Source organism: Rhinoraja longicauda, chromosome 17 (genome assembly GCF_053455715.1).
Source record: "Rhinoraja longicauda isolate Sanriku21f chromosome 17, sRhiLon1.1, whole genome shotgun sequence".
Taxonomy (NCBI): domain Eukaryota; kingdom Metazoa; phylum Chordata; class Chondrichthyes; order Rajiformes; family Arhynchobatidae; genus Rhinoraja; species Rhinoraja longicauda.
Genome location: NC_135969.1, coordinates 10,477,095 through 10,502,069, shown reverse-complemented (window position 1 = coordinate 10,502,069; position 24,975 = coordinate 10,477,095). Strand labels below are relative to the sequence as shown.

Below are 24,975 nucleotides of genomic sequence, written 5' to 3'. Positions count from 1 at the left end.
CTTGTTAAAGTCCTTGGTAAATATTATACTCATTTGCACAACCATTAAATTTTGGCTGAAATCCTTTTCCAACATATGAAAAAAAAGTCTGCCAACTTGCTGCATCATAACATTCCCATCAATTATATTTTCAGTAAGATAATCACTACACATGCATGCATAAAGGTTTATCACTTCAACATGCAGAGTATGCAACACCCACATTCTCTTGTTTGAGAAATCTGCATAAATTTCAAATCTGGCTTATGTTTAATTACTAGGACAAAGATGATGGAGAGAACTAAATTCAGTTTGTTTGTGGACTAGTGGATACAGAATGTGATAGATAAATGTCTGCCCATTTGCTCAAAGAAAGCCTAGCACATTACCAATGAACTCCGAGAAGGTCCTCGACACAGATGGAACCAAGAGCCATTCAGCTGTACAGCAGGGCAACAGGCCCTTCTGCCCAACTTGTCCACACTGTCCAAATCACTTAGCAGCGTTAGTCCCACTTGCCTTGGTTAGACCATATCCTTCCAAATAGTTCCTATCTATGTAGCTATGCAAGTGTTGTTTAAATGTCATAATTATACCCATTTCTACTAATTCTTCCAGCTGTTTATTCCATATTTGCACTGCCCTGTGTGAAAAAGTTGCCCCTCAGACCCCTTTTAAATCTTTCCCCTCTCACGTTAAATCTCTATAGCCCCTAATGTTTTACTTCACAACTCTGGGAAAACGACTGGCTATTCACCTTTATCTATGCTCCTTGTAATTTTGATATACTTCTACAAGGTCATCTTTCAGCCTCTTAGGTGCCAGGGGAAATAAAAGTCCAACCTATCCCATAACACAAAGTGAAATCCTTGCAAATCCTTTTTGCACCATTCCACTTTAATAAAATCCTTCCCTCACAAGGTGACCAGAACTGTACATAGTACTCCAAATGTTGCCTTACCAGCATTTTGGTACAGCAATGTCTCAACTCTTGTACTCAAAATGCTGAGCAATGAAGACAGGCATGCTAAACAACTTGACTGCCTTGTTCATCTGTGTTGCTACCTTCATACAACAATGTATGTGCACCTCCAGGTCCTTCTGTTCTACAACATTCCCCAGACCCTGCCATTTTGCTGTGCAAGTTCTGCCCTAGTCTATCCTACCAAAATAGAACATCACACATTTCTAAATTAAACTCCATCTGCTATTCCTCAGCCCATTGGCCAAGTTGATTAAGATCTGGTTGTAATCCTAGATAACCTTCTTACTTTCCACTCCATCTGATCCAATGCTCCAGACCAGTAGTACCTTGTCAAAGGCTTTGCTGAAGTCCATGTAGACAATGTCCATTGCACTGCTCACATATCTTCGAAAAACAGTAAAATTGAGGAGACACTGTTTCCCACGCAAAAAGCCAATCTCAGTATCCCAGATCCGTCCTTGCTTTTCCTAATGCATATGGAGCCTATCTCTCAGAATCCCCTCCAATAATTTACCCACCATTAATGTAAGCCTCACTATCTTGTGGTTTTGTCTTTTCCTGGCAGTTTTTCTTAAATAGATAATACTTGTCGAATCTCTTAAGATTTTCCTTTACCCTCCCTACCAAAACTATCTCATATTTCCTTTTTGCCCTCCTGGTTTCTCTAATAAGTACACTCCTACACTTGTTTTACTGCTCAAGGGATTCACTTGATTCCAATACCTGTGCTTCCTCCTTTCCTTTGACCAGAGCCTTAATGTCTTGTCAATTAATTTTCCCAACTCTTGCCAACCTGGCCTACTTCATTTTTCAAAGCCTCCCACTTTCCAGCCATTCCTTTACTTGCAAGCACCCTCTCCTCCAATCAGCTTCCGAAAGTTCCAACCTAAAACCATCAAAATTGGTTATATATTTAACTTATTGTATATCCCAATTTAGGACTTTTGGACTAGTCTTCTTTGTCCATAACTATTCTTAAACTAATAGAACTAATAGGTCAGTGGTTCCAAGATGCTCACCAGCCAACACTTAAGTCACCTGGCCTGTCTTATTTCCCAAGAACTCGCATTTTATCCTCTCTCTAGAAGGGCCACCTACATACTGATTGAGAAAACTTTCTTGAAGATACTTAAATTCCAGCCCCTGCAAGCCCATAGCACTATGGCCATCCCAGTCAATGTACGGGAAGTTAAAATCCTCCCTTACTATAATTTATGGAAATTAATTTATTTTACAAGATAGAACACAATTGGATTGAAACGGATTTTCTTGTGATGGGATGAGCAATATTCATACATGATGTTCAGGTGAAACTTATCCACATTTGAGCAGCTGAAAACTTCCCAAGATGAATACAGCAGCAGAGTGCAATGTGCAGACTTCCTGAGATTGCTGGTTTTCAGTCTTCAACAATTTTGTCCATCTGACATGCTTCATAGAAAAGAAACCAAATAAAGTGGCAATTCTAAGCAATGCCATTACCTCAACAGCTTTTCTCCGCAGGATGAAGAAGTTCTCTGCTCGCATCATCATAAATCTCATGAATTTATGGCAAAGTATCTTTTCAATCTCATCTGCCTGAAATTAACAATATGAAACTTTAATAGGTACATACTTCAACCTGGTCAAAACTTTTTAAAAAAAAGTATTTAGGAGAGTAATAACTGCAAGGATAATTTTAAAAACCACATGCACAATTTTCATTGAAGGCATTAAGGGAAAGTACAGAGAATTGAAGATTAAACCCTCATTCAAAATATCCTCAAGCTCTTGTTAAAGACATATTGTCTGCTGCTGCTCAAAGTTGAAGTATTAATGAAATAAGTCAACAGGAAATGTAGTGGAAGAACGATACTTGCAAAATCCTCAGGCTAAAATTACTTAGGGTCTAACAGTCATGTTGCTACATTATGGAATTAATGTAGAAAAAGTAAACAAACATAAAACTTAGAGAATTAAAGTAAGTTACCAAAGACAACCATCACAGACTGCCAGTTCACAGCATAGGCCACTTAAGTGATTTGCTCTGGAAACCGACAAGGCAATCACTTTTATTTGGCCTTGTACAACAATACTATAAAAATCCAACATTCATATCCAGTCAATTAAAACAAAACGCCCCTTTCTCTTTTTGCCAACAATACAATCAAAATTCCCTTGCTGATGGACCTTGCATTATTTTTGACAGGTAATGTGTTCAATCCCGATCCTGGCACTTTGCACTCTCTCCTTGGCCAGGTCTCCAATATTCCAAAGATAAGATGGTAGGTTAAATGTCCATTATAATTACCCTTTAGTGCAGGTTAATAGCAAAAAAACATCAAAAGAAGATGACAGCCCTACGTGTTAGAAAGACAAATTGCAGGAATACAGAGAAAATAAGGAGAGGGAAAATAGGATTGGTCTCCTAGGAGTCAGCATGGCCTCATTCTTTGTCAGTAAATAGTAGGTACATGACACTGGAGGGAAGCACTGAAATTACGAACTGAGGGACTAAATGCAATGGTCTAATGCTATTTGTGAAACCAGGGAAAAATGATAGAATTACAGACCAGTTAACCTAACATCAATTGTTGGAATCGATTATAATAGAAATGCAGAAAGGCAAAGATGATCTTCATCTGATTAGGCAGAGTACTGTTTAATGAAAGGAAAATCAATTTGGAAAATACATCGAGCCAGGAGAAAAGGGAAGAAAGAATAGAATCAGTGGATGTGTGCATCTGAATTTCGAAATCATTCAGTAAAGTGATGCAAGAAAGGTTGTCCAAATAAACCTGCCTTTATATATGAAAGGCCACATGGGATAGCCTGGGAACTACAAGCCAGTGAGCCTAACAACAGTGGTGGATAAATTACTGGAGGAGAGATGGGATTTACAAGCATTTGGAAACGCAAGGCCAAATGAGGGACAGTCAGCATATCTTTGTGCTTTGGAAATCATAACTCACGGTAATGCAGTTTTCCATGTAGACTTTAGCAAGGCCTCTAAAAAGGTACTATGTGGTAAGCTGGTCCGCAAGTTTAGATCACATGCAATCAAGGGCGAGTTAGCAGATTGGACACAAAATTGATTTGAAGGTAGGAGACAGAGTGGTGGTAGAGTGATGTTTTTCAGACTGGAGGCCTATAAAAGTGGTGCACTACAGGGATCGGTGTTGGTCCACTGTTGTTCATTATTTATATTAACAATTTGGATGAGCATGTAGGTGGCACGGTTAATGAGTTTGCAGAATACTAAAATTGGTGGTTCAGTGGACAGTGAAGAAGTTATCCAAGATCGCAGTAGAGTTTGGATCACTTGTGCCAATGGGCCAAGGAATGTCAGATGGAGTTTAATTCAGATTAATGTGACTTAAAAATAAGATGCAGCTGGGATTTCTACAAGCAGCTGGAAGTACAAGATCAAGTCTTTTTACAATTGCATAAGACCACACCTGGAATATAGAGGTTTGATCTCTTTATCAAAATGAGATCATACTTGGTCATAAACGGGCTCGTGTAGATTCACTAGTGTAATTCCGTGGAAGCAGGGCTCTCCCATGAGGAGATTGAATATCATGGGCACATTTACTGGTATTTACTGGTATTTAGAAGAATGCGAAGTGAAATTTTGATAATTCCAAGAGAATATGCAACAGTAAATGTTGTTTCCCCTGTCTGGGCAATAGATCAAGAAGGCAGAATCTCAAAATAAAGCTGGGTCCATTGAGGTCTAAGCCAAGGAGAAATTTCTTCATTCAGATCAATGAGAATCCGGAATGATCCAAAGAGGCATGTGCATGCTCAGCTGCTGAGTAAAACCAAGACTGATTATATGTTTTTTTGGCCCTAACAGGAATAAGTAATTTGGGGACTGGGCTGGAAAGCGAAAGATCTTACTTAATGATGTGTAAGGAGTCTGAAGAAGGGTCTTGACCTGAAATGTCACCCATTCCTTCTCTCCAGAGATGCTGCCTGTCCTGCTGAGTTTCTCCGGCTTTTTGTGTCTTACTGAATGATGTAGCAGGCTTAAGCAGTTATATGCCCCATATGCACATATGATGTTTGTACTTAAACTTTTGGAATTGGTAGAATCTTAGCACAGATTAATCATCAGGCTCAGTCAAGGTGTACATTGCATGTCTGAAGGGAATGTGAATTTGACAAAGTAGTGGGAGAAGCCAAGAAATTCTAATTGTGTCCATTTCTCCTAGAACGCTTGTGGCACCATGAGGGTGGTTTTTTTCAAATCTGAATGAGACAAAGTTGCAGCTACTATTTCCAAAAGAAAATATACATCTCCCTTAAAATTTACATTAACTAGATGATACTTTCCAAACTTCAAGTTATACATTATTGGGAGGGTCTGCTTGACCATTCAAGTGAAAAACAAGATTTAATTTGCAACCAGTGCAATATTTGGATTATAATGCCAAATATGCATTAACAACTTTAAACAGTGTACTGACCTGTTTGATTGCGATGCTGACTCGTACAGAGTTTATTGAGCCCTCAATAAGGACCTTCTCCTTCTCATTTCTGCTGATGATCAAAGGCTGCAGTAGCAACTCTTTACTGCTCCTGTTTTAAACCAAGTAAACAGTTGTTTGTTACTATGCAGTATCCAAAATCATCTGATGCTCTCTCAACTTTCATCTGAACTCTTTATCCACTTATTTTTGAAAGAATCGATACAAAGATATTCTCAAGAGTTCCATGAGGATGGCATTATCCCAGACTTCTACATGTAGCATTGAGTTTAAGAAGAAGCAGTTTTAAGATTTAGGGTTAGCTTTTTACTTAAATTCATTTTTGAAAGGACATTGCCTCAGAAATTACTCTACATGACAATTGTGATGAGGTGGACTAGCTTTAGACGCTGATACATTACGTTGAAAATTAAAAAAAGTGCCAATGACAGTAGATATCTGTCAATATTTCAAAACTGCCACACAAATAATTTCCAAAAGGGTTATTTAAAATAATATTCTTTGGGTCATTTGCCCACAGTTGTATAAATACACTCAGACATATACACTCGGACATAAAGCTTTAGTTTACTTTACTGTCACGTGTACCGAGTGAAAAGCTTTTGTTAAGGAATCAGTTTTCTGTGGTTTTTGATTTAATCTAGAGTGCAAAAAATGGGTTTATTCACGTTCATTTCCAAATAACTGTAGGATTGGTATTGATTTATTGTTACATATACCAAGATATCACGGAAATCTTTGTTTACATGTTATCCAGGCAAATCACACCAAAGTACATCAAGGTAGTGCAAGAGAGAAAAAACAGGATAGAGGTAGAGTGTTACAGCTACAGAGGAAGTGTAGATAAAAAAGTGTAAGGGCCGCAACTAGGTAGATTGAGGACTTGGAATTTGTCGTTAGCATACGTGAAGTCATTCACAAATACGATAACGGCAGAAAAGAAGCTGTTCAAAGCTGCATCCGAACACACTGAAAATTTAAATCAGTCGGAAATCCAAATCCTACCTCACTTCCACTTCTGGTTTATTATGACGCTCCACAACCTGTGACGAGAAATTTTCCAGACACAATGCTGCTTGAAGAGTGGCACGAACTGCATTCAAGTATGGCCGAAGCGTCGCCTTTTCAAAAGGAGAGAAAAGCAAAGTCAAAATTATATGGCCAAGAACACCTTTGGTGGTATTTCCATCTCTAAAGGGCTTGTAGTCTCATTTTAGACTATATTTTAATATATTTTACTGGACAAAATGCATTGACACCAGTTGAAATGCATAGAATTACTGATGTGACAGCTGTGAAGTTAGTGTCCTACATTATTTCACACTTTCAAGATAAAGAAATGCGGATACAGGGAGCCCTGAACAAACTGATAAAATGTAGTTTCAACAATGCACATGATCGAATAGGCTAGAGTTAAATAAATATGGATACAACAACTAATTTGGTAATTTGGATAATATGTAACTGTGAAAAGTTATTTGTGGGTGGTCAATGATAAGAAGTGGTAATCCTACCAGGAAATTGGGTACAAATATCCAGAGCACGTACTAGGCCACACACTTCCAACATTATACCTAATGCCATAACATAACTTTGATGGCAAACAAGGCAGTCCAAGCACACACAGTGATCCCCGTAAGAGAATGTGGAAGAAAATTGATCAGAATGCCGATAAAATCTTTGATTTAAACAAATAATTTACTTAATATTAATTTGGATGCATTAATTGATCTCCTTTCCTTTTGAAGGTATCGCCACTCACAAGATCATCCAAGAACAGTTAAGACTCAAATAAGATTTGTATGAGACCAGATACCCACATGGCATCAGTGAAGGACAATAACTTTAACTGGTACCAGAAATTATTTACTTTTCATTTGTATTTTTTCAAAACCAAATTCAAATTCTCAAACTTCATTGGCAAGATTTTGTGTTGTAGCAATTAAATGAAATCTTAGCACATAGTTCACATTGGGAAATTCCAAATACTTATGCAATGTAACTGTACACAAAGTTAGTCTTAAGTCCATAATCAGCTTTAATTTATAAAAAGTTAAATAGATCACAAATATTGTTCCGCAAGTAGAGTATTTGAAAAGTAATTGGAAGTTAACTACAGGGTATTCAACCTCAAAGTTTTACACCCAAGCCAGCGTGTCAAATAGAAAAGAAACTTGTTAACTCGATTAAGTTCTTTCAAATTAACAGATACTAAATCCGAGAACCTCTGAAAAAGTAACTAAATCAGAAACGGATACTAAATCAGAGAACCTCTGAAAAAGTAAGGTCCAAATAAATTAATAAAACTAGATCTAGTGACAATTTCTCATTCAAAGGTGCAATAAGGTTAGGCTGTGACATTCCCTCAGATTTAAAAAAAAGCTGCTCAAGTCGAACAAACCTCGAGTTTTAGCCCCTATCCCTCCCGCCCTCTCTCTCTCCCCCCTTCTCTTCCTCCCCTTCCCTCTCTCCCCTTCCCTCTCTCCCTGATGGGGCTGTGCGGACGAGTAGAAAATGGTTCCCTAACCATGCATGGATTTCAACGAGGACGCACACCAGGTGCGTTCGGTGGTGGTGGTGGTGTGATAAAGAGACACCACACGGGTTTTCGTGCAGAGCCCGATGTGCCTCAGGCAGCCCGACCCAAACCTCAGTGGCTTTAACGCTGGCTCAATGACAGCCTGAAGCAGGAAGCACTGGGTGTGGACCTCTCCTTGCCCTCGCCTCGGGAGGAGGGCGGGTGCGGGTACGGCTCTGTTGACACTGTAACCCCGCTGGCCGCGCCGTACGCACGGTACCGGAGCCCACCCCCACCTGTGTGAAGCCGGACCCTAGTGTCTGTCCCTCTCTCTCTCTCCCCCCCCGAGCAGCGGGCCGCCCGGCGCCGTCTCCCCCCCGCTTACCATCTTGTCTCCCCGGAAGGCGGAAACGGCGCGGGCGTGCGCGCGCACACACACCCACCACTGCCGGGTCCCCCCGCCCCGTCCAGCCCAGCCCCGCCCCGCCCGGGGGAGAGTCCATCCCCCAGCACCACACACACAGCACCCACCGCAGCCACCCTACACCCACCTGCCCCTGGTCACAACACGTTAGCGCACCCCGCTTCCAGATAGGCAGCCATTGCATGCATTGCTTATGGTATTCCGGCAATAAACACTCATCATCTTTGGCCAGCCCTGCCTGGACTGTACCACGTGTGCATGGGGACGGGGGTGCGCATGGGGCATGTTTGTAGCTGACTGCAGAGTGCGGCTTTATTTTTATTTTGTGCGCTGTTGTGCTGTGGATCATGCGTTCGGGTAGTTGTTAAGGTTTGGCTGTGAGCGGGTTGGTGCCCACAGTGAAGCGCTGGTCGCAGCCTCTGTTGCATCTTCCTGCACCGGAAAGGGCCGCGCACTGCCGCCGGGCGCTGCCACCGGGCTGGGCCGCGGGGGGGGGGGGGGAGAAGCGAGGGCGAACAAGCTCAGCTTGTGGATGCCGCTCGACCCCGGGCGCTCTCCTCTCCGCGGCACACACACTCTTTCTCTGCAACAGGCGCACGGTAAGCAGCGGGCTGGGGTGAGGGCCGCATGCACGTGTGGTGCGCGGCTTTATGTCATGCCCCCCCTCCTCCTCCTCCCCACATGCAGCCCGGGACCGAGCTGGGTCTCCGGTGAATGTAACAACCTCGCCTTTGCAACAATGTGAAACAGCGCGGCGCCCAGTAACAAGCTGGCCACAACCCTAACCACCCCATGCTTGTTGGTTCTCTCTCAGCTGTACCTCAACACCAGAGGTATGCTGTGCCTCAACCACTGAGCATTTAGGCTTTATTTCACAGGGTGCAAATCCAATTGTTAAACAAAGGGCCAGACAATGACCATTTCTGTTAAAAGGGAATCTCTTCCTTGGCGATGGTAAGGTCAGTTCCCAACATTGATCTGTGCCATCTCCTTGATTGGAAACCCTGTGGAGAAGCTACATAAACATTGGCTACAAGAACAGGTCTGAAGTTGGGTATGCTATGGCGAGAAGCTACTCTGACAGCACTTCCAAAGCATGTGATCTTTACTACCAAGAAGAATGATCACAAGGGCAGATACCAGAGGATGACTTATCTGTGGTTTCCCTCCACATGCTATCCTATCTTGGAGATTTATTGCTGCTCCTTCATTGTTGCAGGGTCCAGATTTTGGACCTTCCCCACCCAAACAATGTTATAGAGCTAGCTTTACCAGAACAATGTGGGTCGTCTGAGTAAATGACTTACCGTTACCTTCTTGAGGGTGGTTTGGGATGGGCAGTAAATGCCACCCATGCCTGCATTCTTACAAAAATGAGTAAATGGAGCAGAAAACGGATTGGTTTTTTTTTCTTGCAGTTTTTAGAGAGAAGTCCACTGGTTCAAAATGAGCGAACTGAAAGATTGCCCACTACAGTTCCATGACTTCAAGCCAGTAGACCATGCAAAGATGTGTCCCCGGTATGCTGCTGTACTATCTCGTTCAGAAGATGACGGGATTGGAATTGAGGAACTGGACACGTTACAGTTAGAACTGGAAACATTGCTGTCCTCAGCGAGTCGGCGACTACGCATCCTAGAGGCAGAGACCCAGGTAGGAATAATGCTATTCCATCAAGTTTGGAGACACAGTGTGGAAACAGCCCTTTGGCCCACTAAGTCCACGCTGACCAATGATTACCCATACATTAGTTCTATGCAATTTCATTTTTGCATCCTGTACACTACGGGCAATTTGCAGAAACCAATTAACCGACAAACCTGCATGTCTTTGGAATGTGTGAGGAAACTGGAGGTCCCGGAGAAAACTCACGCTGTCACAGGGAGAACGTACAAACTCTGTACAGACAGCACCCATAGTCAGGAATGAACCCGGGTCTCTCGAGCTTTACGCCAGCAACTCAATTGCTACGCCACTGTGCCACCCTTCAATAAATTTATTGCCCATCGAGCCTGATTCATTCATAGAATACAAAATCTGCGAGTGCAGCATTGACATGTATATTTAATATTATTACTTTTAGAAGAAAAAATAATGCCCATGTTTTGTGTATTAGCACTTAAGGGTTATGTGCAGTAAGATTTTGGGTCTCAGTTCTGTTTATTTGACTCCTTTTCTCCTTTCGTCTACAAACATGGTCCTGTTAGGTTATGACATATTCTTATTGTTAGAACAAGACATGGGCATTTTCTTGCAGTTGAGTAACTGCAGAATTAGACCTGTTCAGAAGGGATTTGTGTTTGGTGTAACGTTGGTGGTAATCTTGAACATAAACAATAGGCAAAAGAGATAAACAATAGAGTTTCTTATTCCTATATGCCTTGTAGTTTAATTTGGCAAAACTGCACACTTAACATCATTTTTTTGGGGGAAATGGACATGCAGATGTTGCTTATCCTCTGTCTGGTACATTTCTTTAAATGTTATGTTACCAGTATGACACTCAAAATGCAGTCATTGCTGTTTTTTTAAAGGTTTGTGGCTTTGGCCCATGGTTAGTTTCAGAAGAACATTCCCAATAGTATCACTGTGACAGCTCCAGCTTCCATAAGTTGTTCTCTGTGTGAGGAAACGCTGATGCAAAATTAAGAAGTGCTTTTTCTTTTTGAAGAGCATTTAAACTGTGATTTCAGATCCTCACAGACTGGCAGGATAAAAAAGGTGATAAGAGGCTGTTAAAATTTGTGAAAGAGCACGAGCATGGAACGCCACAGAAACATGGGAAACCGAAGAAGCAGAAAATTGATGGAAAAGGAAGTCATGGAAGTGGACCTGGTCCTGGGCGCCCTAAATCCAAAAATGTACAGCCCAAAATACAGGAGTATGAATTTACAGATGATCCCTTGGATATTCCCAGAATTCCAAAGAACGACGCCCCTAACAGGTAGGATCTTGCTTTACCAATAGCTCGTAGCCTTGTTAGGCGAGGTCTGTAGGTCAGGAAAGGTGTGGCACCTTCAGGCTTCTGTGGAGCTTGTTGTAAGAGTAAAAGCGTTTTCTTTTGTATCTCCTATCAGATGGTAAGAATTCTTTACTGTACCCTGCCCCAATTATTTCACCTCCTACGAGAAGTGAGTAAACAGAAGGGAGAAATAAAACAATGAAGTTGGTTTGACTTGGCCTTCTGCTCCATCGGCCTCATCTGAGGGCCAGGCAGTTGTGTGTAGCATTGCAGTCTGCACATCTGTCGAGCTGGGGTGACCACCAGGTTCAGGAATAGTCTCCGCCAACAAGTCTGAAGAAGGGGCTTGACCCGAAACGTCACCCATTCTTTCTCTCAGAGATGCTGCCTGTCCCGCTGAGTTACTCCAGCATTTTGTGTCTATCCTCCCAACAGCTATCAGGTCCTTGAACACTACACAGCTCTAACCTCAACTATCAGCTATGGATTGTCCTTGATTGCACTGAGGTTTTTTTGCATTAGTATTGGCGTTATTAATTTATTGATTTTTTTTGTTTTTTGTTATCGATGTGTATTCTGTTTGCAGGCCTGTTATGCTGCTGCAAGTAAGAATGTCATTGTTCTGTTGCCAGTACATATGACAATTAAACACTCTTGCTGCCTGAATCCCAATGTCCACAAATGTAGGCTATCAACGTCATCACTTTTAAGGAAAACAAATGCTACATTGAATTGCTGATATTCACCAAACATTTTTCTGGTAAAATCACTTTATCTAGGTTATTTGCATCTTAACCATTTTAAGAACAAGAATCCATTTTCCATAGTCTACTTTCATCGAGATTAGTTCAAATGTATAAGCTTTTGCTGTTAGCTTTAAAACCCCTGATATTGTCTTTGACGCTCTTCTTTGAAACCTTTTTATCAACTGCAGGTAATATTGGAGACACTATTTATATGTTATTGATCTTACCAATGATTGTAAGCAGATTATTTTAATTTTGGTTCAATCTAACAATTTTGCGATGCATCCTGTATTTGAGAAATTTAAAAGCAAAAAAAACCCAACCCTACAAATGCTGAAAATCTGAAATAAAAAGAGAAAATTGTGGAGATGCTCAGCAGGACAGACAGTAGTTGCAGAGAAAAAAAACAACAAATTGATATGACAACACAAAGTCTTTGGCATTAATCGTACTCTTTTCCAAATTTGACTTGACCCGCTGAGTATCTCCAATGTTTCCTGTTGTTATTTTGGTGTTTGAGTAGTCTTGTCCACAGTTGCTGCATGTTCATTGGAGTGATCATCTCCTGCTGCAGATTCTGGGCATCAGTGGAACCGTACTGTGCTGATATAACTAATGAGGAGATCCGTATCCTTGAGGACCTTCTGAAACCCCCTGAAGATGAAGCAGAGTACTACAAGGTGAAAGTCGAACATTGACCAACCTGGGGAGTGAGACTGAAGAATGGGTTAGAAAGTTAAAAAAACGCAACCAAAGGGAAATTCTCTTTTAGGAGACACAAGAAACTGCAGATGATGGTTTATCAAAAAAGATCAAGTGCTCGAAGTAAGATAGACACAAAAAGCAGGAGTAACTCAGTGGGCCAAACCGCATCTCTGGAGAAAAGGAATAGGTGACGTTTCGGGTCGGGATCCTAAACGTTTCCTATTCCTTTTCTCCAGAAATGCTGTCTGATCCACTGAGTTACTACAGCTTTTTCTGTCTATTTTCGGTTTAAATCTGCAGTTCCTTCCCACACAAGTGCTGGAGTAACTCAGCAGGTCAGGCAACATCTCTGGAGAACATAGATAGATGATGTTTCATGTTGGGACCTTTCTACAGACTCAGACTTCAGAGTCTTAAGATCATGAAAAAGGGCACTGACCCAAAACACCACCAATTCATGTTCTCCAGAGATGCTGCCTGACCCATTGAGTTACTCCAGCACTTTGTGTCTCTTTTAAGGAAGCTTTTGAAAGCAACATAGATTTGATTTTGAGGGAAGGATGAGGATGATCGGAAATGAGGGTATGAAGCATTACGCCAAATTGATATCTATGCTTTGTGCCTGTAATTGTTTCCTTGCCTAATGATGCCACTGAGCAGAGAACCTACAACACCTTAAAGCAAACCAAATTAGGATTTAAAATGGTCCAGATATAATAAGCATGTCTCCAATTGTTGCCATTGAATCTTCATTGTTGGATTCAAAAAATCATTACAAATCATTAGCATTAAACTTTCCTTGCCTTTTTGCATTATCTTTTTGGTGATTGTATAACTGGCGACCACCCCAACAATAATGGAACGGAATTAGCATCAATTACTTTCCCGGTTTATGTGATTGATAGCTGTCCATGTTTTAAAGCATCATAGTTAGGTGAAATGAGGTGGTATTTACCTCTCCCACTTTTCCAAGTTGCCACTGTTCCAATGTGAGCAAACAGGTTAAAATTCTTCTGGCAGGGTTTGTTGAAGCTCTTTCCGCAATAAACTGAATGCGGGTGACAATAACATGGAAACTAAAGATCTATCCTCAGTTGCTCCCCCCCCCCCCCCCCCCCCCCCCCCGGCCCAGTCAGTATTACAACATGGGGATTGTTAAAAAGCCCAATACCTTTGATATCCCTGATTGTCCTTGAGTAGCTGGTAGAGAGACACTGCCATGATCCACCACCTTGAAGGTACTCCCCACGACACAGTCATTTTTATGTAACCAAGCTTGTGTGCCTGTTTGGTGGACAATTGAGAGGCTATGTATAACGAGGCCACATTTTCCTTTGCAAAGATATTGATGAATTTTTGAGTGACTTCAATAAATCAGGAGTTTCATGGACCTCGCTAATTAAATTATGCATTTTATTTCAATTTTAAGTGCCCTGTAGGCTGTGGTGGATTCTGAACTCCTATCTCTATAAACTGGTGCACATCTCTGGATTATTGTGATCCCTGGTGGTGCAGTACAGGCCAGTTAATTTTAATTCTTTTTGAAATGGGACGGCCAGACACATTCACTGGAAAAGCAGGGAAGATTGAAACAGCTGAGCACAAATCACACCTGAGAGTGAGACAGAGTAATGCATTCTAATGGTTGCAGTCAATAGGAAAGAAGCATTGGTTGTGGAGGGGTGGTGTTGCTGTGCACATTCTGTGGAAGTGAGTAATCCTTAACCGTCTATCGCCTTTCTTATCTCCATCATTTCCCATTATGTCCCTGTGCGTGTAGATCCCTCCTCTGGGCAAACATTACTCGCAACGTTGGGCACAAGAGGACCTTCTGGAGGAGCAGAAGGAAGGTGCGCGTGCTGCGGCTGCAGCGGAGAAGAAGAAAGGCGTGCTTGGAGCTTTGACTGAGCTCGACTCTAAAGGTGAGCTGGACTTCACAGTGCAATTCACTTCACTGCAAGTGCAAGTACTGTGCTTGTTTTTTTAATATAATAAAGTCAGCAGATTGAACAGTCCTACATTTTGCTTATTTTACTCTTTAGCCTACTTATTCATTTAATGTTTGTTTTCAGGAAGGCTTTCTGGAGATAGACACAAAATGTTGGAATAACTCGGCTAGTCAGGCAGCATCTCTGGAGAAAAGGAATAGGTGACGTTTCGGGTTGAGCCCTTCTTCAGAATTGAAACCTTTCTCCAGAGACCTTCTTCCGAAACCTTTTCTCCAGAGATGCCACCTGACCCGCTGAGTTATCCAGCATTTTGTGTCTATCTTCAGTGTAAACCAGCATCTGCATTTCCTTCCTACAAAGGCCTCATCTGGTTTGCCAACTGGGAAAGATCTGTTTAATGTATCTGATTTAACTGCCACTGATGGAGCAGGGGTCAGAATAATTCCCATCAAAATTACTAGCCACTTGTCTTATTCTCTGATACACCCGTCCTCCAAACTTGCTATCCTCGCTTTCTGTTCTTCCCGTTTCCCAGGAGCGGAAACACTTCCCGTTTCCCAGGAGCGGAATAAACACTAATTGTTTTGGCACTGAATACATAACTCCAGCTCATTTTATATTTAAAAAATTGTGCTTTTCATCCTGAAGTGTAAAATATCCCATTTGCCCATCACCTCCAATCCCGCTAATCTGCCAATCCCCTGTGCAAGGACTCTAAAACCCAATTCTGCACCTTAAAGTCCCTTCATGATCTCGACATCCTTTCTACTGTTCTCCAGATCTATGCTGACTTTTACAAATTGGGACATGTATGGGAAATTGTGCTTGCTTAGATTATGAAGGCAGGGAGAGACTTAGAGGTGTTTGTAAAAAATGAATCTAGCAATGAAAAAGAGACTTAGTAATCATGTTTAAAATTATGATGAATTGAAACAAAATAAAAGAAGTCAATCTGTTCCAGTGCCTGAAGGGTTCTAACCAGAGGGCACAATTATGATGATGGCTAAAAATCTGAGTTGATTTGCAGAAAAATATAATTGGTTAGGATTTGGACTGCATGCTTATTTGATGGATACAGATTTTACAGTGACCTTCGAAGGGGATCTGGATAAATATTTGAATGAGGAAACAAATGCAAGGATGCGGGAGAGTAGGATTAGCTGGAATATGTTTTGATAATGTTAGTGCAGCTCAAAGTGCTGCCTGACCTTCTCCTGAACTAAATGAAGTTTTTTTTCTGCTTAAGCTTCTATTACTGACATCAGCTGGTTGTGAAAGTTCTCACTGTTTCTCGCTACCTACCTTTCCTTTAACCGTGTCTCCGTGACTACATTTATGGTCACCCTCTTGCTTGCTGGCTCACTTTTATTACCTTGCCCCTTTTGTGACAGGCTGTATATGATTTTTTTAAAAATACTGTACAAATGTATCTATTTATTGTAAGTGATTCTTCTCTTTTTAGATGTGGACGCAATCCTGAAGAAGGAACAACATGATCAGCCTGAAGACGGCTCTCCGTTTGGGCCCCTTACGCAACGATTGCTCCAGGCTTTGGTGGAGGTGAGACCGGAGTATTAGGGCAGGTCATCTATCTATATATATATAAAAATATAAAACTAAAAGTCTCATCTTGTAGAAAAAAAAATATATATGTATGTTCCCGAAATACAGCCAAAATGGTACATGATAGCGCAACAATTTTAGGGGCACCTTACCATTCGCCTGCGGTGTGCAGTATCGTTTCGTTCAAATTGTTGCGCTCTCGTGTACCGTTTTGGCTGTTTTTCGGGAACATACATTCTATATATATATATATTTATACTGTGCTACTGTGCAATAGGGGCAACAGGTGGAGTGGACAGATATTTCGGTTTCATTGCGTTTAACAAAAATTTAAAAAAAATTCTATTCAATTCGAAAGGCAGATTTGAATCTTTTTGCCATTAACTTTAACTTAGTTTATTGTCACATGTACTGAGGTACAGTGAAAAGCTTTTGTTGCGTGTTAACCAGTCAGTGGAAAGACAATACATGATTACAATCGAGCTATCCACAGTGCACAGAATGACGAAAAAGGATCAGAGGGATATGGGTTAAATGTGGGCAAATGAGATGAGCATAGGTGAGTATCTTGGTCAGCATGGACGAGTTGGGCCGAAGGGCTTGTTTCTATGCCATATGACTGAATCTATAATGTAGAACAGAGAAGGGCACAGCACCAGATCCGACCCTTCAGCGCATCGTCAAAAACTAACCAGTATGCATCTAACCAATCGCATCGTTTGCACACGGTGTATATCCCAAGCACCTACCACTCTCTGTGTAAATAAGAAACTTGTTTTAGATAGCCCCTCTGGATTAGTCTTCGTCTAATCTTAAACCTATGCCCTCTAGTATTCCAGAAAAAGACTATGTACCTACCTCTGCCTCTTGATTGTTTTATATACTTCTACCAAAGAGGCCTAGGCGCACGATGGCTGCCTCGCAAACGATCTGTCTTTGTCCTTTCCCTTTGTGTTTTTAGTTTGTTGTAAAATGTAGGTTTTAGCTTGTCTTCAGTTTTGTATTTGTGGGGGGTGGTGGGGGGGAAATCTTTTTTTATCTCGTACCTCGACGGAGATGTGACTTTTTCCATGTCGTATCTCCGTCCACACTGTGGCCTAACATCGTGGAGTTGGCGGCCACTTGCTGAGACTTCTAGAGCTCCAAAACCGCGGAACCTGGGACTTTAACATCTCGGAGCGGGCGATCCCTTTGCCAGGGGTCGTCCTCTGGTGCTCCAACCTGCAGGAGCTGCGGACTGTAACATCGTGGTGCACGTAGTCTCTGGTGAGAGACCGACTTTGGGGACTCCAAGCTGCAGGAGTTTGACCCCCCCCCCCCCCCCCCGACACGGGAGTTTAGACCGCCCCAACGAGGGAGCTTGATCGCCGGTTGCGGATGGTTCGGCTCCCCCGACCACAGGAGGAAAGAAGATATGACTTTATTGCCCTCCATCGCAGTGGGGAAAGTGGAGGAGCCACTGTGGTGGATGTTTATGTTAAATTTTTATGTAGTTGTGTGTCTTGTTGCTTTTTTGGCATGACTATGGCAAACCAAATTCCTCTTATGTTGCAAAACATTCTTGGCTAATCAATTACGATTATGATTATTACTATTATAAAATCAATTACGGTGGATGCTGCAAATCTGAAATATGATTAAACAACTCTGGGAATCCTCGGTGTTTCTCTGTTCAGACAGCATCCGTGGAGAGAGGATTTGCGCTTGCTGATAGGATTTCAGTGGACCCGCCTGCATCTTGCATTCCCCTCTTGTGGGATGCTAGTGGCCACACATGCCACTTGTGGCCACACGCCTCCCTGCTGACTGCATCCTTGCTATGCAGCTGCACCATCGAACAACAGCCTAGATGCTGGATGTGAACTGTCCTGAGGGCTCACTGACAGCTTTTGCTGTTGGTGGGTCCTTTCCAAAGTTTAGTAAATGATCCAAAACATTTAGAAACAGTTAAAAAACATTTACATTAAAAAATAATAATAATTATGGAGTCGGAGAGCTGTAAATAACAGAAATTAGTCCTTTTAGCCCATCCTGTCCTTATGGTAGGAGGGGCAAAATTTAAAGGAGTTTTGCAGGGCAATTTTGTTTTCACATGGAGCATGGTGGGTGCCTGGAACACCTTACCAGGGGTGGTGATGGAGGCAGATAGGATCGTGGTGTTTGAGAGGTTTTTAGATAGGCACATCGAAATTGGAGAGATATGGATGATGTGCAGGCAGATGAGATTTGTTTATCTTGGCATCGTGTTCGGCACAGACATTGTGAACAAAAGGGCCTGTTCCATTCTATGTTCTAGACTGAATGGACTAGAACAGAGTTGATCTCTTGGGTATCTCATGTCTATTTTTTCCTTCCTTCACAGGAGAACATTATTTCACCCATGGAAGATTCCCCAATACCAGAGATGACTGGGAAAGATGTGGGAACTGATGGAGCAAGCACCTCTCCTCGAAGTCAGACTAAAACATTTAGGTATGGTGCCTGGACAATAGAATTGCACTGGCTACAATTGAGAAAGATCAGCGTAAACATATGCCCTGGAAATCTGAGATGCTAAGTTAATTTGCACACTTAAGCTTTATCTCAGGACATTATTAAATGAACAGATTGTGAAATGAAAGGAAAATGGTGTTTTACATTAAGAATATATCACAGATTGTATACATCATTGTTTAAGAAAATTATTGGCTTCATTCACACACTTAATTGGAGTAGGTTGTTTGTAGGTAAAGGGGCATCTGAAAAATGGGATGCTTTTAAAAGGGTGATCGTGAGAGTTCAAGGTTTGCCGCTAGAGTGAAAGACAAGGTAGGTAAGGAAGACTGTATGATGAGTGAAATTGGGACACTGGTCAGGACAAATCAGGTACGGGCCTGGAATGGGCAGCTGGGATCAAGTGTATCCCTGGAGAACTATAAGGGATTGAGGAGCTTGGTTATGAAGGAATTGGGAGGGCAAAAAGGGGGGGCATGAGACAGCTCTTGAAGATGAAGGATAATCCACACAGATTTAAGAGTATTACAGGAGAAAGGGGAACTAGAAAGAGAATAAGGCCCCTTGAAAACCAAAGCATTCATCTATGTGTGGAGCTGCAGGAGATGAGCAAGGTCCACAATGAATATTTCTCTTCTAATTTTACTGTGGAGAAAGACATGAATATGCAGGAACTTGGGAAAGTTAATGAAGATAGCTTGAGGACTGTCTATATTACAGTCAAGGAGGTGCTGCACATCCTAACATGTTGATGGTAAATAAATTTCCTGGGCCTAATCAGATATACCCAAGCACACTGTGGGAAGCCAGAGAAGAAATTGCAGGCATCCAGCTGAGATATAGGAATGATTGTTAAGAGACGGGTGAACAGCAGGAAGACTGGAGAGGGCTAATTCATGAGGGGCTGCAAGGAAAAGCTTGGGAACTATAGACCAGCAAACCTAACATCTGCATTAGAAAACTTACTGCAGAGGATTCTGAGGGATAAGATATACATTTATTTGGAAAGAAAGATTTATTAGGGAAAGTCAGCAAGGGAGATCATGTCTCACAAATTTGATCTTTTTTTTGAAAACGTAACCCAGGTCGACGAGCATAGGGCTGTAGATACAGTCTACATGGACTTCAGCAAGGCTTTTGACAAGGTTCTGGTAGGTAGGTAGGTAGCTCTGGAAAGTTAGAACACATGGGATCCAGGATTAACTCACTAACCGGATACAGAATTGGCCTCATGGGAGGAAGCAGAGGGTGATAGTGGAAGGTTGTTTTTTGGGCTGGAGGCCTGTGACTAGTGGTGTGCCTCAGGGATCAGTGCTGGGCCCATTTGCTGTTTGTCATCTATGTAAACAATTTGCATGAGAATGTAAAAGACATAATTAGTGAGTTTTCAGATGACTAAAATAGGCGGTAGTGTAGACGGCAAAGACAGTTATCAAGAATTATAGGGTGATTGTTATCGGCTGAGGAATGGCTAATGGAGTTAAATGTAGAAACATGTGAGGTGGTGCATTTTGGTAAGTGAACAGTAGAGCCCTGGGGAGTGTTGCAGAGCATCAGTCAGGGAATTTAGTATTGAAGTCAGGTCATTATGTTACAGTTATATGAGATGTTGACCAGGCTACACTTGGAGTATTTTGTTCAGCTTTGGTCACCCTGCTATAGGAAAGATGCTATCCAAAGATATCACCTTCTCCATCATGGTCAAGTTAGGCTCAGCCACCAAGCACGACATCCGGAGGCTGCAATGGATCGTTCGATCAGCTGAGAAGGTTGTTGGCTGCAGCCTTCCCCCCATTGACGAACTGTACACTACAAGGGCCAGGAAGCGAGCGGGCAAGATCATCTCTCACCCCTCTCACCCTGGCCACAAAATCTTTGAAGCACTTCCCTCTGGAAGGTGACTCCGGACTGTCAAAGCAGCCACAGCCAGACATAAAAACAGCTTTTTTCCATGTGTATTTAGTTCCACTCAATGACCAAAGTCTGTAGTCTCTTTTTTGCTCTGGTTTATTTTCACCCACATGTTTAGACCGTAATGTTGTATCCTTATTGTTTTGATGTGTTCATGCTTTATTCTTAATTGTTAACTGTATGTTTGTGTTGTCATTTGTGAGCGGAGCACCAAGGCACATTCCTTGTATATGCACATACTTGGCCAATAAACTTATTCATTATTATGCTGGAAAGAATGCAGAGAAGATTTCCAAAGATATTGCCAGGTCTCGAGGGCCTGAGTTCCAGTGAGAGGTTGCAAGGGTTAGGACTTTGTTCCTTGAGGCACAGGAGGTTGAAGGGTGATCTTATAGAGGTGTATAAAATCATGATGGTAACAGCAGACAATTGGCAATAACGCACCATTTCTGAACAGGGCTTATCTGTAGTTAAATAATAAATGTTTATGTATCCTTTTCAACTAAATTAGCTCTTGACAATCTGCTTGTCCACATTTTATATCTAGTGTTCATTAGTTGTGAGCCGTTGTGCTGGCCTTTTTAAATAATGATCATTTATCATTGTTCACTGTAAAGCTATTAATTAAACTGGTATCATGTATCTGGTGCAGTGTTCCTCACACAAAGTCTCTGGAAGCTCGGATCAAGGAAGAACTAATTGCACAGGGTCTGCTGGATTCTGAGGATCGTCCCACTGAAGACTCCGAGGATGAAGTCCTAGCAGAGCTCCGTAAACGTCAGGCAGAACTGAAAGCCCTCAGTAGCCACAATCGTGCAAAGAAACAGGAACTACTCAGGTAGTGTAAATGGGCTGGGTTATGGATTATCTATCGATGCTAGTGGCTTAAGGTGAAATGAGGGACAAGATTTGTATACCACTGTCTGAAGACTGGGCTGGTAACATTTTGTATTCTTGTATTCATATTTAATAATAAACATGTCCTAGAAAGAACATAGAAGTGTACAGCAGAGGCCCTTTGGCCCACAATGTCTATGCCGAATTGATGCCAGGTTAATCTAATTTCCTCTGCCTGCACATGGTCCCTGTCCCTCCATTGATTTCAAATCCATATACCTATCCAAAAGCCTCTTAAATGTCACTATTGTATCTGTCTCCACTACCACCCCTGGCAGCGCATTCCAGGTGTTCACCATTCTCTGACTTAGATGAAGGGATTAAAAGTATCATTAGCAAATTTGCAGATGATACTAAGCTGGGGGGTAGTGTGAATTGTGAGGAAGATGCAATAAGGCTGCAGGGTGACTTGGACAGGTTGTGTGAGTGGGCGGATACATGGCAGATGCAGTTTAATGTAGATAAGTGTGAGGCTTTTCACTTTGGAAGTAAGAATAGAAAGGCAGATTATTATCTGAATGGTGTCAAGTTAGGAAGAGGGGATGTTCAACGAGATCTGGGTGTCCTAGTGCATCAGTCACTGAAAGGAAGCATGCAGGTGCAGCAGGCAGTGAAGAAAGCCTATGGAATGTTGGCCTTCATAACAAGAGGAGTTGAGTATAGGAGCAAAGAGGTCCTTCTACAGTTGTACCGGGCCCTGGTGAGACCGCACCTGGAGTACTGTGCAGTTTTGGTCTCCAAATTTGAGGAAGGATATTCTTGCTATTGAGGGCGTGCAGCGTAGGTTCACTAGGTTAATTCCCGGAATGGCGGGACTGTCGTATGTTGAAAGGCTGGAGCAATTAGGCTTGTATACACTGGAATTTAGAAGGATGAGGGGGGATCTTATTGAAACATAAGATAATTAGGGGATTGGACACATTAGAGGCAGGAAACATGTTCCCAATGTTGGGGGAGTCCAGAACAAGGGGCCACAGTTTAAGAATAAGGGGTAGGCCATTTAGAACGGAGATGAGGAAGAACTTTTTCAGTCAGAGAGTGGTGAAGGTGTGGAATTCTCTGCCTCAGAAGGCAGTGGAGGCCAGTTCGTTGGATGCTTTCAAGAGAGAGCTGGATAGAGCTCTTAAGGATAGCGGAGTGAGGGGGTATGGGGAGAAGGCAGGAACGGGGTACTGATTGGGAGTGATCAGCCATGATTGCATTAAATGGCGGTGCTGGCTCGAAGGGCTGAATGGCCTACTCCTGCACCTATTGTCTATTGATTTTTAAAAAACTAGCCCCACACTACTCCTGTAAACTTTGCCTCTCTCACCTTGAAAATGCAGATGAATGATGATTTTCCAAAATTAGCGATTCTGCTGTTTGACTGGAAATAACTGATTAGACACCCTTCCAAAGCAAACTGACAATACTAGAAAATGTGCTTAAAGCTTGGTGACGCATAACACAAGTTTGAGCTTTACAACCATGGGACATTATACTTTGGCTTCATTTGAATTGTTAGATTTGAGGCAAGGATGCTTCTATTTTAACCATATTGTGAAAATGCTGCCATGTTGAACAGTCATGTTGTTCTGCAGGGTCTGTGAAGCCCTTATCCATCTCTAACCACCACTATACATACCACTGCGTAATAATTCATGTTCATGTTATAGCAGCAGAATTGGGCCATCCGTAGAAACATAGAAAATAGGTGCAGGAGTAGGCCCTACGAGCCATATGTTAATATGATCATGGCTGACCATCCAGAATCAGTACCCCATTCCTGCTTTCTCCCCATATCCCTTGATTCCATTAGCCATAAGAGCTATATCTAACTCTCTTGTATTCGGCCCATCGTCTATTATGTCATTCAACAATGGCTGATCTATCGTTCCCTCTCAACCCTGTTCTCCTGCCTTCTCCCCATAATTCCTGACATCCGTACTAATCAAGAATCTATTGATCTCCGCCTTTAAAATATCCATTGCCCCCTTCTGCGGCTGTTTGTGGCAATGAATTCTACAGCTAAATAATTCTGATATGGCACTGAAAGTGGGGCTGGGGAGTGATGACTGTCCTCAGACCTTCTTTCCAGTGGTAATAACCTACTTTAACCTGCTGTTTAAAACCAGGCTTGCCAAAGAGGAGTTAAAAAAGCAGGAGTTACGACAGCGGGTGAGGATAGCAGACAATGAAGTCATGGACGCCTTCCGGAAGATCATGGCAGCGCGGCAAAAGAAACGCACACCTACAAAAAAAGAGAAGGATCAGGCGTGGAAAGCCCTGAAGGAAAGGGAGAGCATCCTAAAGTTGTTGGACAGTTAAAAAAAAAAAAAGAAAGAATGCCAACACACGAGTTACTGTGTTACTTCAGAAATATTGGTGAAGCGTTTGCCATTCCCGAGCTGTTTGGACTTGAACTGACAAAAAAAATGATATTGAAACCTACCTGTTGTGAACGGGTAACATTCCACTGCAGCAGGCTGTCTCTGTTGCAACTTGCTTGTCCTGTAAGTCAACGATGGATGTCTGTCATTTAACAAAATTTGGATGTTGTGCTTTGCTAGTCTGTACTGTATGTAAGAGTAATGTTTCTGCCATGTGATCAGAAATGAGTGTAACATTCACATGAGTGTGCCATTGCCAGTACTTCAAAATGTGACGTGAACAACTGACACTTTAATAGTTTTGAGGAAGAATGTCCCTCACTTACTTCCCACTCCAATAAAATTTTAAGGTATTAATGTGTCAGGTTGTCTCTATTACCCAAACCTGTCATTATTCCTTTGACTACTTTTATTCTGTTTCCACTCCCCTCCCTGTAAAGCCAATGCATATTGGATCTCTTGTAACTAATTTTAAATTTTCCTACATTTTGAAATACTGCACAATTATAATGTCAAAATATTGGAGGAGAGAGGGGGAGGTGGGGAGAGGAGAGGAGAGGAAAATATCTTTTCACGGAAATGGAGGTAGCATAACATATAACATAATCAATTCCATGAGTCTCATCTAACTTACTGAATATTTTCTAAGATGGTTGCTATTTCTTTTAAATTTTGCTTTTGCATTGTTTGGATGGGACAAACAATCTAGGCGTTTCTTTGAAACAAAGTGGTGCAATTTAATGCTATATTATAGTTGATCAAAGACATGTAGCATACAATCCAGATCTTTTTACAGCTAGATAATTTGCTAGGAAATGGGCCAGGTTTAGCTGTGTTAGTCTTCCACACTCCTGTGAATAACTAGAAACTTTGATGTATGCTGGATAAGATGAGATTGCTGATGCTTGAATCAGTGTGGGAGGATTGAGGGTGTGCTGTGGAAATGTTTTGCAAAATACTATTCTATCACAACTATTGTATTAAAGAAATTCTTTAAAATCA

General features: G+C 41.9%; 2 protein-coding genes across 7 annotated transcripts in view; one reads left to right on the top strand and one right to left on the bottom strand.

The window, feature by feature from the left end:
• Positions 1 to 8,609, bottom strand: part of arpc4l (actin related protein 2/3 complex, subunit 4, like) — a 13,696-nt gene extending 5,087 nt beyond the window's left edge. The window contains exons 1-4 of one of the 3 annotated variants that reach the window (XM_078414087.1): positions 8,506 to 8,609; positions 6,442 to 6,557; positions 5,416 to 5,527; positions 2,447 to 2,542 (exon numbers count right to left, since the gene is read on the bottom strand). In XM_078414087.1, coding sequence (XP_078270213.1) covers positions 2,447 to 2,542; positions 5,416 to 5,527; positions 6,442 to 6,557; positions 8,506 to 8,562 — 381 coding nt within the window. In that variant the 5' untranslated portion in view covers positions 8,563 to 8,609. Of the gene's footprint in view, positions 1 to 2,446; positions 2,543 to 5,415; positions 5,528 to 6,441; positions 6,558 to 7,963; positions 8,264 to 8,339; positions 8,409 to 8,505 lie in introns of those variants that run through there. The other 2 variants (XM_078414088.1, XM_078414089.1) reach the window with 2 other exon arrangements.
• Positions 8,453 to 24,975, top strand: tada3l (transcriptional adaptor 3 (NGG1 homolog, yeast)-like). 4 transcript variants are annotated; one of them, XM_078414085.1, is made up of 9 exons: positions 8,453 to 8,574; positions 9,797 to 10,031; positions 11,072 to 11,322; positions 12,661 to 12,766; positions 14,572 to 14,713; positions 16,203 to 16,300; positions 18,666 to 18,775; positions 21,360 to 21,545; positions 23,719 to 24,975. In XM_078414085.1, exons 2-9 carry the CDS (start codon positions 9,825 to 9,827, stop codon positions 23,909 to 23,911), a joined length of 1,293 nt encoding a protein of 430 aa, XP_078270211.1. In that variant the 5' UTR covers positions 8,453 to 8,574; positions 9,797 to 9,824; the 3' UTR covers positions 23,912 to 24,975. The 4 variants fall into 4 exon arrangements, with proteins under 4 accessions (XP_078270211.1, XP_078270210.1, XP_078270208.1 ...); XM_078414084.1 differs by having other exon boundaries at positions 8,465 to 8,682; XM_078414082.1 differs by having other exon boundaries at positions 8,466 to 8,977.